Source organism: Coptis chinensis, chromosome 1 (assembly GCF_015680905.1).
Source record: "Coptis chinensis isolate HL-2020 chromosome 1, ASM1568090v1, whole genome shotgun sequence".
Classification (NCBI taxonomy): Eukaryota; Viridiplantae; Streptophyta; class Magnoliopsida; order Ranunculales; family Ranunculaceae; genus Coptis; species Coptis chinensis.
In genome coordinates this window covers 6,780,986-6,794,692 of record NC_141456.1, presented here as the reverse complement: position 1 = coordinate 6,794,692, position 13,707 = coordinate 6,780,986, and the positions used below count along the sequence as shown (strand labels likewise).

The following is a 13,707-nucleotide window of genomic DNA, read 5'->3' as shown; positions in this document are numbered from 1 at the left end:
GTATTCAGAAGCGAAAAAAGACAATGGTGAAAAAAGGGTTATTGGGTCTTAAGAGTAATTTGACTTCCTTTTCTAGTAATCAAGAGAGAATTGATTAAGGGGCCACTAAAGGGTTATAGCGTGTTACAATATTTTGCCGCCAAATGGCCCCTAAAGACATTGTCCCTAGAATCGTATACTTCAAGCTTTCCAACAACTACTTCGAGAATTTAACAAAAGCAAAAAGAAAAAAAATGTCGGTACTGAACTTTAGTGTTTTTTACATTATTATTTTTTTTTTTGCAAAAATGGGTACTGTATTTAGTGTATATTGTGTATTTAGTCTTCTCCAATTCATTTAAAAAAACTAAGAACAACCACAACTGTGTGAACAACCTCAAATTTTCTCTGATTCTTCTCCAATTTGTGTTCAACAACGGTCTGATTTAAAAAGTTTGGGGAAGAAAGAAGAAACCCCATTTCTCTGAATCTTCTCCAATTTCTCCAAATTTTTTTTCAATTTCATAATTCATAATAATATGGGTGTTGTATGTTTGTATTTATAGTATACTAGCTAGGGGTTGTTTGTGCTTACGGCCCGGTGATGAACAGTCAAGGCACATACTCTTTAAGCCTTTTACCCAGAGGCCCAAACCCAACAACTTTTGTTGACTTGTAAATTTGATCCAGTGTCACCCAGCAGCCTTTACAATTTTTAGCTAACCATCACACTATTTGAGCTCACTTGAAAGTGTCATGTCACAATTTATAAAATACAATATTAGCCGTCGGATGGGGCCAAATCATCACCCTGTTTGCCAATTTATTAGATAGATATTGCAATTTTGGGTATTCCTCACATTTTCTGTAAGCCAAATCATCACCCTGTTTGCCAATTCAGCGTATTTGCAATATACACTAAATACGGTGCCCATTTTTGCAAAAAAAATAATAATACAGTACTATTGGAAAAAAAAACACCTAGAGTTCATTATACCCACTTCCATAATTTTTTCAAGCAAAAATGGACAAGGAATAAACTTATTATGATGTTAGCTGGCAAAATCTGATTTGTAATCTACGACATTTAAAAAACCGGCCCTAAATTGAAGAAAATCAGATTTCTTACTCTACTGAGCATACAAAAATCTGATACTGTAATCGCAACATTTAATATAAAAAATATTGTGATCGCAACATTTAATAGACAAATTGTACAAAGCTTGCTCTTCCTATATAACTGTAGCCCAATACAATATCGGATAACTGATACAAGAGCGCTAAAATATATTTCGAATCATCTAACATCCGAAAAATGGAGAAGGCTTCCATCAAGTTGTGTTTCTTGGTCACTCTTTTACTTATTGCATCCATGACTGTGAGTGTAACAGCTGCAAGAGTACAACAGAATAAGATGAGGAATAAACTAGAAAACTGTAAAATCAAAACCGTTTGTAAGATTGATAGCGACTGCACGGCCATGTGCGAAGGTCATCCCATTGCCAACTGCATTGGTGGCCGTTGTTTCTGTGAAGGGTGATCTTGGAACTAGAGTAATGATGGTATAGCAGAAACTTCGTTCTTATGCAATTTTTACTTTCGTGTCAAAGGACAAATTGATCTGAAACATGTTCCATCTTATTCTCTTGTTTTTGTTTTTGGGGTGCTTAATTGTTGGATTATGTTAGTTTTACACTTTTACTTATCCCAAATTCAACTCCATACTGTCATACTGTTTAGCCCACTGCCCACCTACACAAGTTGTAGGACTTCACTGCTTTAGAATAATTCTAAAACTAAAAGCAGCAAAATGACTGAAATTAGTAAGAACGTTGTCTAGACTCTAGAGATCTGATATACGGATCATTCCTTTAGATAATAATAATTGTCACCGACCTTCTAAAAGTTATTCCCTGCATGTCCTGGGAGGCAACCATAATACGTTGGCATTTGGGAAACCTGTTACACTTGATATGGTTGATCATATTCTAACACAGAATTATGATGAAAAATTGAAAACCACAAGAAGCCAGCATGATCTACTCTTTCTAATTATTTTTTGGTTCAATGATCCGTTATTTTCACTAGCACGATGACCTGTAACTGTGGCCAGCCAACTGTTGCCCCAACTTTGAGCTCAGACTACCAGAAAAAACAACTCTTTTGGTCATTCATGGTGGAGTGACAACTACATAAATCCACAAATGTATGTTCGCCAAAAACATATATGTACAACATTATCGCTACAATATTAGTAGTACAGCAAGTATGCAGATTAAACCAAGTGAGGAACAGTATATTACAACATGAAAAGTTGCACTGTGCTTTGTTATCAACTCTTCCGACTATGTTGGGATGCTAGCACTGACTAGTTTATATTCAATGTTGTCAGTATCTCCAAACTAAGAAAAAGTGTCCTCGCGATCTCCTGCCTGTGTGTCTCCCCCCTCCTCTATATGACTGAACTCTAGGTAATGAGTCGGTCTGTGGTCTTCATTATAATACTCACGAGGTGTTCCAAGCTTGATCCCATACTTCATGCTCTCCGTTATGTTTGGCATTCCATGAAATTGTAGTTCCAAGGGCCATTATCTGGAATCTGTGGAACACATAAAACAAAGAGACCACATTAGTCTCTTGATGGTTGAAGATGGATTGATAGAAAACAAAATCAATTAACAATAAATAAATAAAAATTGAGACGATTATTACCATGTAAAATCCCAAGAATCGGTCACTGAGGAGCATCTGGACTTTCTCGTAGTGAGTCGGAAGGTACCCGTGAGGATTGCCTCCAGTATCTTTGTTGGCACGTCCCCACTCATAACCTGTTGGTGTGAGCTTATAAGCAGTTAGTGAGCAAGACCCTGGAGTAAAACTGCAGGTCAGGATAATGCATTTGTCTCCATCCCACTGTTTATTATTCTCTAGAATTCGGGCATGGTTCGTCAAATCCTGTAAAAGACAATCACCACTTCAGCAATCAATTTTAATGCTCTGGCTATACAACATAGCCAAGGACCATGTCTTATACTCTTATGTCCGAGAAACTTCACTGTCCAGCAAAAATTGATTATGCATTGGACGGTTTGGACCGTCACAAACATCTAATCGGAAGATGAAAAAAAAATGAAGAAAGAAAGCACAAAAACAATGAGAACCAATACCTGTGGAGAAAGCTGAGGAAGCTCATTTGGTTGGGTATGCATCCACCCCAACGGCTCGAGATCATTTAAGAACTCATGCTCAGGTAGAGCAGATGGAAGATGGACTTGCTGGTGAGTTCCCCACTGCGGCGGCATAGCAATGCAGCGGATTTCCTTGACTTGAGGGTTGTCTGGGGGACTTATTCCATACAGGTATCCTGCAATTTGGGTCCGCAGATCTGCTACGCAGATAAACTTCTTCAAAATGTTTTTGGGCATAATGTAGGTGAAGCCTGTTTCCTGTACACACAATTCGTACTTGCAGATTAGTAAATTTCAACAGGAACTGTCACCAAGATCCGAGAAAGACAAAAAATCTATGTTTGGCAATTCAATACAAATATATCACCACCAAGTTACCTTGATGTCTTCGGAGTTCACATAAATGTGGTTCACTCGAAGATACAGGTTCGTGGCTGAGATTGCTCTCACACGCCAATCTGTTTTAGAGCCAAAAGCATTTTGCTCATATGGACTTGTCGTGGAGACAATGAGTTCCTCACCATGCACATTTGTTGTCCTGGTCGTCACTGCTGTCAGCTGATTTGCTTCTTTAAGCCTGCATCGGGTAGAAAGGAACCACGATCCGCTGTGAGTAAGAAGGACGAAATCCAATATATAAACTACACGCAAAACAAGAACAGCTAATCTTACTTGTTTCTCTATCTCCGCAATCTGTTGTCTCTGTTGGGATGGAGGAGTAATTTCAGCTCCAAGTATTATATCACGGATCTCAGATTGGGTTAGAGCAGATGTGTTCACATTGTTCTTCTTCGCATAATCTGATAGTATAAGATCTCTCAAAGCAACCTCAACCTGCGTAGAAGAAAAAGTTAGGAACCTATACATAAGGAGAATGTACATGCTCCACTGCACTACACTCTACATACATAAAATATACAAGGTAAAAGTTACCTTCATCCACTGATCATCCGTAAGAGATGGCCAGATATGGTGTGACTCAGTAGTGATAGATTTGTCAGGCTTCAATAGCATTTTAGCTTTCTCATTGTTCACATGAAGCGCCCGCAAAATCAATATCAAACGTGAAAATGCAGTATATGATGATATGCTCTTTAACCAATCATCATAAAGGTTGAACAGAAGCATTTGTGGCTCTGTTGCCTTCAGAATCATATCACCAAATTTCTCAATCTTCAAGCAAGCCTGAAATGGGAGCTGGAGCTCACTTCCCTTAATGACAATGTTAGGGAAATCAAGCAAATGTACTTCTAAAGGATCGAGCATTCCTTTGCGAGTAACAATGATTTGCTTTGGTTGCTCTTCAACTGGCAAGGAGCGCACCAGAGCGGCCACTTCTTCTGCTGTTTTCCACTTTGCTAGTTGACCCAAACGCTTTTGACCAGCCCAAACACTGGTGTGGATGATCTGCAAACATAACCGTGGTTTAGTACATACAACAGAATAATGTAAACTTTGTACAAAATTCAAGTTTCAGTTTTTCAAATGTAGAGACAAACCTTTAGAAACAGCTGCCCTGTTCTTGGATTAAATATGAAAATAGCACCATTTATGGGTTTTGTCGTGAGATTTCCTTCGAATGTCTTGTGAATCGTAACACGATACACATTTGTATCATCAACAAACCATATTATTTGATTGCTGAAGATCTCTCCATAATTTTGGGAAGATAAATAGGGTTCTGTGGGCTCAGATGAGTACAACTGTAAACCTTTTCGTATACGCTCCCTGAGCACGTAAAGGGCCGGGTTTGACTGCACAAACATTATATTTGTCAGCTAATGTTTTATCTTCTGTGAATAGTAAAAAAAACAATCAAGATATAAATGAATTTGTTCATATCAGTATTTGATACCTTCATGATTTTATTCATTGCCTGAGCAAGTAGCGGTTTTGACCCAGGAAACCAGTTTCCAAAAGCAGAATGCAAGTTGTATGCCAAATCAAGACCAATCATCACACCTATCGAAACAGAGGAATGTTATTCCAAAATAAAAGGAAACAAGAACAAAGTGTTGAAATAAAAAAAAAAACATACCAGTTGGAGACGGATATATGGACATGTTATCCGTCGTGTAATCCATAAATTTGGCACGAGTATAGCGCTCAATATCATGAGAGTCATAGTCTCCCCAGCGAAGTTGCACATCAATCCAGTATTTGTTGCTTGCTTTCTGATCAAACACATCCTTTGATTCGGCAACAAGGCTAGGCTTCGACATGGGCCACCTATGGGCAGCAAAGAGAAGAATATCTGCACAGGAGCTGTTCATCTTGTAACTCTTTCTGGGATGTATCGTCTCTTTCTGCACGGTCTCAATTTCCAAAGCATCCAGCTCTTGATCCAACACCTGACAGAGATCCATGACCACACTCTCATGTACCTTCTGCCACAAATGAGCACGGAATATCTGAATCAATGATATCTTCAAGGTAGGAATCTTGCCATGCATGAATATGCCAGTCAGATCTAACTGGACTTGAAATCCCACGTAAACATTGGCTCTATTAATCGTAGGTGACCACCAAAGTGTAAATCTACGGTTGGGGATTTGGTTAAGCCCAGATCTTTGTGCATTAGTCAACTTTTTATACTTCATGGATTCCTCAAAGCCTGATGCCTTCTCCCAGAAAAGTCCTTCCCAAGTTGGGAAGCTGAAATGTCAGAAAACAATTTGAAAATTAATGACATTAATTCATAGTACCAAATTTTTGTCCTAAACAATACTGCAGATTTAAACTGCTACTATTTCAAGTCCTTTGAGCCTCAAATGAAATTCACATAGCTATATGCCTATATCCAATATAAGAGCCAGAAAACTTACTATGTTCCCTTAAATAATGTGTGCTCAAGGATTCCCTCAACTCCTCCAAGCGCTTGGATGACATCAGTGCGATAGTTATTCAGATTCCACAATTTTCCATCATGCCGCTGATGGGTCCACCAAAAGGGATTCTGTTTTAGAACTTGATACTGCTTAAAATCAGTTCGCACTCTCCATCCCTTGTCATAAGCTAGAGTATGGCGGTCCTTCTGGAACAAAGTGTTGATACGTGGTATACCCCTATCCCAAGAATCCTACAAATAAATTAACATGTCAGAGTTTCTTTTCCCCCTTACACAGGAAGCAATTAATTTATGCAAAACAAGAGAACTAGAAACTCTTCCAGTCATATCAGTATATTGTAACATTTGGGAATTCATTTTGACTGCTAGAAGTGCAGTGCTCACATCTGTAAAATGCTCCATGCTAACCAACAAAGTTCTGATGGAAGCACACATTCAAGCCATATGCACACTATCGAGACTACAAAGGACTTGCGTCCGCCTAAGCCTGAGTTCAACACCACCGCAACCAGCGATGGCAGCTATGTCCAATTTTCAGTATTTTATACAGATGTGAGTTCATGTGAAAATAATATTACCTCAAGATCCTCGAGAGTTAAGCGCCTGTTTTGGGATTGTGCCTCCTGCCTCTTTAACGCATACTCAGCCCAGACACGCTGAGAATCTACAAATTCACTTTCCCATGGCTGTCGAGAAATATGATAGGATATTAGTATATATGAATATTAATATACAGGTTTCAACTTTAGATACGCATAAAATTGTGAATCAGGGGCTCCAGGAAATACCTGTATGTAACGATAGAGATTCGGGATGAGCTGGTCCTCTTCATGACTCATACCACTTCGGAAATGGGTTACTCCAACATCTGTCTGTTGGCTGTATCTGAGGTCACTTTGTGGAATCAATATGTGACCCATTGACAGCATGCCCAGTCCTCCAATTTCCTTTGGTGTATAGAAAATGACAGGAGGGAACCTACATAACAGATTATTAATTAGGACCTTCCTAAAAATTCAAGAAATTCAATTGGTAAGAAGGTAACCATATTTCCTACCTGCTAGGCATCTTTGAATTCAATCCAATTTTAATACGTGTTTGGATTTTATTTTCACATTTGACCAGTAAATCTAACAGTTCTTGCGTATGTACAGTTGCCTCGCGGAAGTATGTCATAAGACCTGCCAAAGGCAATCAAAAGTACTTGAGTCACTGTGGTGTCACAAATTCTACATCTACAAATCAAAAAAGAAAGAAAATACAAGAAAAGAAAACTGAAAATTAAATGAAAACCAAAGGTAACAATGTTACCTATGAGAGCTGTATTCCATTTGTTGACGATCTTTGTAAATGTTGTTGACCCTGACGACATAAGAATCTGCCTGACACGATTTTCAAATACTTTCATGTGTTCATCATCAACTCTTAAATGGGCCACTGCAGTACGCTCTTTTGTCTGCTCATTCTGCAAGTTCCAAACCCCATCTTTTGTGTTGCTGAATGCCTCTTGAGTCATTCTTATCTTGGGCAATATCCGAATCTCAAACCCACACCTATATTGAAGAAACAGATCTAATAGTTAAGAAACAGTTGAATCAGGAAACATTCAAATGAAAACAGACTGTAAACCACCAGACACCTAGATGTCATGAGAAAGGAGATCTAGCAAGAAATAAATAAAAGGTGAAGCACAACTAACATGGTATACAGTTGTAATGCTAGCATACACTACAAAACCTAACACACATACTAACAGTAATTAGAACATAGAAGAAAGAAGATAATGCTTTCCACTAACTCCACTCAATTTTAACATCACTGCATGTCAGCATATAGGTGACATGGGAACTTCCCTTCAAGACTATAAGGTGAAGATTACACATTTTAAAGAACAGTTAACCCAAGTCAGAATCAAATTGGCCATGAAGTTACTCTGTTACTTGCTGCAGACAACTAATAAGACGGATATAATCTGCGTAAAAGTGATAATAGGAAATGGGTCTACATACATGCTGAAAAGTAAGTTAGGATTGTCCTTGCTGTAAACAGAGACAAAGCTGTTCTCCCACTCCAATGTTGTGATGCTTCGAGGAAGCCGATTTTTCATATCCCAGAAAACACTTCTCCCAAGATTGACTGAAAAGAGAAACAGTAGCACATAATTAAAAAAGTAAACATCCTAAAAGGCATTTAAGAAATTAAAAGATAATAATAATAATAATAATAACGAATATTACCATCATGCTTCATAAGTCTCATCCTTGCATCTCTAGGCCAGCACTTCTTGTTGTTGTATCCAACCATATTCTCATTGTTTGGATCAGGATGTTCTGTAAGATACCGCTGAATAAGGTCTCGTGCCTCCTCATGTGTAAAACGGAACAATATGTGTACCCTGTCTATGTACCTAGAATACAACCTAATCGGATGCCGTGTTTCAACCTTGGTGTCCCAATAGGTAATGAATTCATTGGGCATCTGAGGAGGACCAGCAATTTCACTAGCTCGAGTCAAACCCAGTATCAAAAGGTCCAGCACAAGTCCATAATACTGGACAACAAATGAAGCAAACTGAAGTCCACGTATCAATCCATATGAGTTTGTGTGACTCATATCCTTGTAAGACAACACAACATTATTCTTAGCAGTAACATAATCAGCAATGTTGTGGTCAAGAACCAAACGCAGCAGCCTGCAAAAGAGTAGAACAGTCAAAATCAACTTCACATCCTACAGGATGTCAGAAACGCACATAATAATTAAAAGATGATAGGATTGTTACCTGTTGAGCATCGTCAGGTCTATTTTTTCAAAAAACTTCTCAAACTTCGTTTGAAGCATCACAACACACTGACCATCACTTGTGTCCCATATACCTTGTAAATTGTTGATTCCTTGGCACCATTTATAGACTAAAAGCGGAGGCGGTTCAGAATCAGCAGGCTTGATCCAATTTGGAAAAAGATGGCGCTTGTCACCCTCGTACCACAGATATTGGTCAAGATAAGCATCTGTGATCTTCTCGAGAGGTTCAATCTCATAGACAGGAATTAGATAGCTGTACAAGTCCATGAACTCAATGCCAACCTGCCTCGGAAGAATAATTACATGTTAGAATTGACCGTGAGACACAACTTACTACGTAGGCAATGTTCAAAGCTGAAAAAGTCAAATCGGACACTGAAGGAACTCACCTCTTTGAAAGCACGCTGTGTAAGCAGGTGACGTTTGATCCGGGACAAAGCCTCGTGTGGATTATCATAAGCTTGTTCAATAAGACCCAACTCTTCCCTTTGCAGCTGGTTTAACCTCACTGCTACACTATAAGACTCCTTGAGCCTCTCAAGTGCAAGAATAAGGAGTTTGGTATCATGTTTATAGGACAGTGGGGGAAAGGGAATAGGAGAGAATTTCCTCGATTCCAGCCAATGCACAGTGGTCGTGTAAATAGCAACTGCCTCTTCGGGAGTGACATATGGGCCATCTTTCAAATAATTGTGTTGACGCTCCTGAAAGGCATAGGGGGAACAAGCATATGAAATCACATTATATAGAACCAACCAACAAAAAAAAAACAAAAGAAGGCTGTACACACTTGTATGAGTGGAAATTAACAATGGTGGCAAATTTTTACCTGTTCTGCCTTCAACCATAAGCGAGTTAATCTTCCTAGATTCTTCCGACAAACTGTCTTATCAACTGTTGCACCCCTTCTTATACGTTCACGGTTATAATGAGCAACGTTCGTCCACCAATCCGCTTTTGACTTCACGTAACGAAGTATCATGTTTTCAATGGGTACCGGTAGACCAGGCACCTGATCATTCATAAAAGTGTGATGTTTATAAGTAATATCATGCATTCGGTCTTAAGTTTTGGAGTTCCTGCTGAGCATGGCATACAAATTATATAAATTAAAAATATATGGCACCTGATAATTTACAATGAATTACCTTCCAAGGAATGTTGGCTTTCCAACAACGCCATGCTTCACTAAGATGCTGTAAGATTGTCCTGGCCTTGTTTTGCTTGATGCCCTCTGCAACATAATTATGAAAACGTCAGACAAGTTGACAACAAATGGAAATATTGATGGTATTCAATTTGGACAGATAAAAAAGTACATATGCATAGCATTAATTACCAGGCATTGCATCAAGTCGTCATGCATAACAGCAGCACGAAGTTCCAAGTCAAAATGGCTTTCAACCGTTGTTTGGTAACAGTCTTGGCAACACCCTTTGAATGTCGTCCCTCAAATTGTCTTGCTAGTAGATTACCCAACCATCTTTCCAACAAAGGCACAATACCACGAAGGAAGAAAAGCCACACTCTCCACATTGGTGCCCAAAATCCACATCCTGGCCCTTTCCCAACAGGTCCAGTATTGAATCGGTAGTAGATAAGGTGCTTCAAGTCCTTGCACATTCTAATCTGCGCGATGAGTCGATATTTGTACCTGTACATACCAGTCAACTGGCCAACATGCGAAAATGTGTATTGCAAACCATCTGCCAACTGGAATGCATCAACATTTCCCAAGCGAAACTGGATATTGGCATCCACCACCAGCTTCGTCAACCGGAGGATTTCACGGCATAGATGAAAGGCATTACCAAAACGGGACTTTTTGCGCTCCTTTGTAGTGAGAGTTTTCACAGGCTTAAGATTAAAATTGTAATCCAGATGCAGATAATTCAGATTCTTCCTGTGAATCAAAAGATTCAGCATATTGTACCCTTGCTTACAAACTTGAAGACCAGCTTCCGCCCAATCCAGCTGTGTAGTTTGGAAAAACTTAGTAGCTTGAAGTGAGCGGAACAAGTGTTTCTTTTTCTGAGCCTTAGGTGGTCTGTGATGAAGCTCATTTAAAACAAAGCATTTCAACAGTTTCTGGTAACTGACTCGAACTTTAACAGGATATGATGGAGGGCTGCAAATTGAAAAGACGGTTAGCTTAGCCGGAGCTTCAAACATGCCTTTTTAGAGAAATCTTAATAAAGGTGTGAAGTAGGTAAGTGAAACATACCAGTGCTCTTTGTACCACTCTGAAACAAGCGGTATATCTTCAGCGCGTCGCATCCGACCAGATCTCATATTAAAAGGGCGGGGGGCAAACAACAGAGAAATTCCCGCAGCTGTAGTGTCCGTATAGAGTTGGGTGCTTTGCAGCAAAGGTTCCACCCCTTCCGGCAAAGAAAAATCATCATCAACTTCTTCATGAACTTTCTTGTTATCAGAGACTATGGGATGGATCAAAGGATCATAGTAGAATGCAGGTAAATCAGGGTCCTCAGATTTAATGTACATTATCATGGGGGTGTGGTATATACAAAGCTTTACTTTCCTGGGTCTGTTGTTGTAAAGATGAGGAAAAGCAATTCTATACTCTGTCCTCAGAGGTGATCGGATGATAAGTTTGTTAATGTCATTGAATTCATTCCAGTCCTCATCGCCTTTCTCCATGTCACGATACAAAGGTTCAAACTTGGGACCCCCTGAAATATATCAATGGGAGTAAGATAAACTAACCTGATGCAAGCTACTGAAGCATATATATCCTACTATAATTTACAATTGAGAAAGAAGATTATTAGATGAAGTCTTACAAATAGAGTCAAACAACCAAAAAAAAAAATCAACTGCAATTACATATAGATTGAAAAGAAAAGAAACTTACCAGGAATGCACATATTCAATGCTTTGGCAGTGAAAAACGACTCCATGTCAAACAAATAAAAGTAATTACGGTCAATCAGATCGGACAGTAGCTGCCCAGCAAGACGATGTAGAGTTGCCATTATCGGGAGAGACAGATGCCATCTCCTATAACTAGGACCATTAATGAGTTTCGTCTTGACAAGGGGTTTATGATCATAGAACCATGTATAAACGGCTGAATCTTCTTCTTCGTCCATTTCCAATTGGATTGGTTCTAAAGGATCAACATCAAGCAGGTTATCAGCATAATCTAAAGGAGGCTCTTCATCATCAAAAGGTGGGAAGCGCATCCTCTTGAAGTGCCGACGGTCCCTCTTCTCCCTCCTCATCATAATCCACATGGTACCCCACTGCATCATTTGGTTAAATATGAGAAACACAGTAAAAATGCTTGATTTTATAATTTGTTGTCAGGTCAAAGACTAAAACAATGATCAATTGCAATAACTAATAAGTTAAAGAGTTGAGTAATAGAAATAATACCTGCGCCATGTATATAGGTTCGACGACCCATGGTATCTCGTTTACAAATGTGATTGCTCCAGTTATGTGATATAAAATTTTCACATCTCTTACCTAACCACAAGAATTTTACACTCTAATTAAAAACATATACTTCCACGAAGAAAAATCCAAAAATGCAACGTAGTGATCAAATTAAAAATTAAACAAAAAAGAAGAAGAATAGAGGATTGTAGAACCATACCTGTTCCCAAGGCATCGGCATGTTCTCAAGCAGCTTATATACCGCATGAGGAATGAATTTCAGGGCTCCCAGATAGACACGTTTGTCATGTCGATACTTTTTTGAGGACATGTCCCCATGGTCTCTGTAATAGTAATTAATAGCCATATCAAGTATAAGAAAAACAAAACACTGATACTAACTCAGGGTTATAACTCACTCTTTACACTTCCAAGTCTAATTTCAAAATCCAGAAAGGAAAGCACGATATTTTCTTTATAAATACCTTAATCATAGCAATACATACAAACAACTTACACTCGAAAGAACAGTACCTCTAGTGTCATTTTTTCCATTAGTTATATTTTGCTCGCCTCTCATAACATGTTGATAGGTTACCGATATCTAATAAAAATACTCAAAACACGATTCTTCACATAATGTTGAAAACAAGCCAGACACCAAACACATAAGTCAAACAGAAACAACTTCAATGTCAGCTTATATTTATAATAAGTTAATATATCGCGCTCTAAAATGGTATACAATATATACAAAAAAAAACAAGGGCAGATCCCAAAGTAAAACGGACCTTATAATTTTCCTGACATGTTCAGGAGGCATATCTTCTTTCTGAGTTTCAACAAATCCAAACTTTCTTTTATCCCCATATCGTTTCGAGTTAAGCTGCATCCATTTTCTAGCTTTCTCTTCTAAACGAGCTTCCGCTTCAGCCGGTGACAGTGGGATTGAGTAAGAAGGTTGCATAGCTACTGGTGGTGCTATTGATGACCCACCCGTGCCAGGTGGCGCCACGGGTGCTCCCCCGTTGTTCCACATCTCGTTTTAGGGTTTTTTTTGGTACGGGGAATGTTAGTAGTCACAGAGGTGGTTTTTATTTCGAGTCCCACTGAAAAGGGGGAGAGCGAATGAAGGGTTAAAAAACTTGAGAGTTGGGTGAGTTTTATCTAGGTTTTTTGCTTATATGGTTCGGGTTAATGGGTACCGACTTATTTTATGGCGGGTATGATCCATTGGGTCAGTAATATGAAGCCCGGATATTAAAATGTGAGGTCATTTTCCTGACGATAGACGTCATTAACGGAACACATTAGTACTAACACTTGTTGCCTAGCTCCACTGTTTGATTTCCTTGAAGAAAAAATGGCTAAAGTTCCGCAAATAACTAGTATACAGCTAAGCAGTGAGGCGTGAGTGGAGAGGGAAGAGTGGAGATTGAGAGTGCGTAGAGAAGGAAAGAGAGGGACAAAGAGGGAGAGAGATGA

At 38.9% G+C, this 13,707-nt stretch overlaps 1 protein-coding gene across 1 annotated transcript; it reads right to left on the bottom strand.

Moving 5' to 3' along the window:
• Window positions 1–2,122: 2,122 nt before the first annotated feature.
• On the bottom strand, window positions 2,123–13,361 carry LOC147521740 (pre-mRNA-processing-splicing factor 8A-like). The gene is given in 28 exon segments (XM_086585184.1): window positions 2,123–2,545; window positions 2,548–2,578; window positions 2,692–2,934; window positions 3,147–3,425; window positions 3,546–4,001; window positions 4,101–4,574; window positions 4,667–4,921; window positions 5,023–5,129; window positions 5,206–5,822; window positions 5,993–6,246; window positions 6,594–6,701; window positions 6,804–6,993; window positions 7,073–7,196; window positions 7,327–7,568; window positions 8,025–8,151; window positions 8,253–8,707; window positions 8,798–9,102; window positions 9,210–9,524; window positions 9,650–9,832; window positions 9,969–10,054; window positions 10,160–10,177; window positions 10,180–10,224; window positions 10,227–10,948; window positions 11,045–11,513; window positions 11,696–12,086; window positions 12,220–12,312; window positions 12,443–12,566; window positions 13,014–13,361. Coding segments are annotated over 28 exon segments (7,125 nt in total). The 5' UTR covers window positions 13,262–13,361; the 3' UTR covers window positions 2,123–2,381.
• Between the last annotated feature and the right edge of the window lie 346 nt (window positions 13,362–13,707).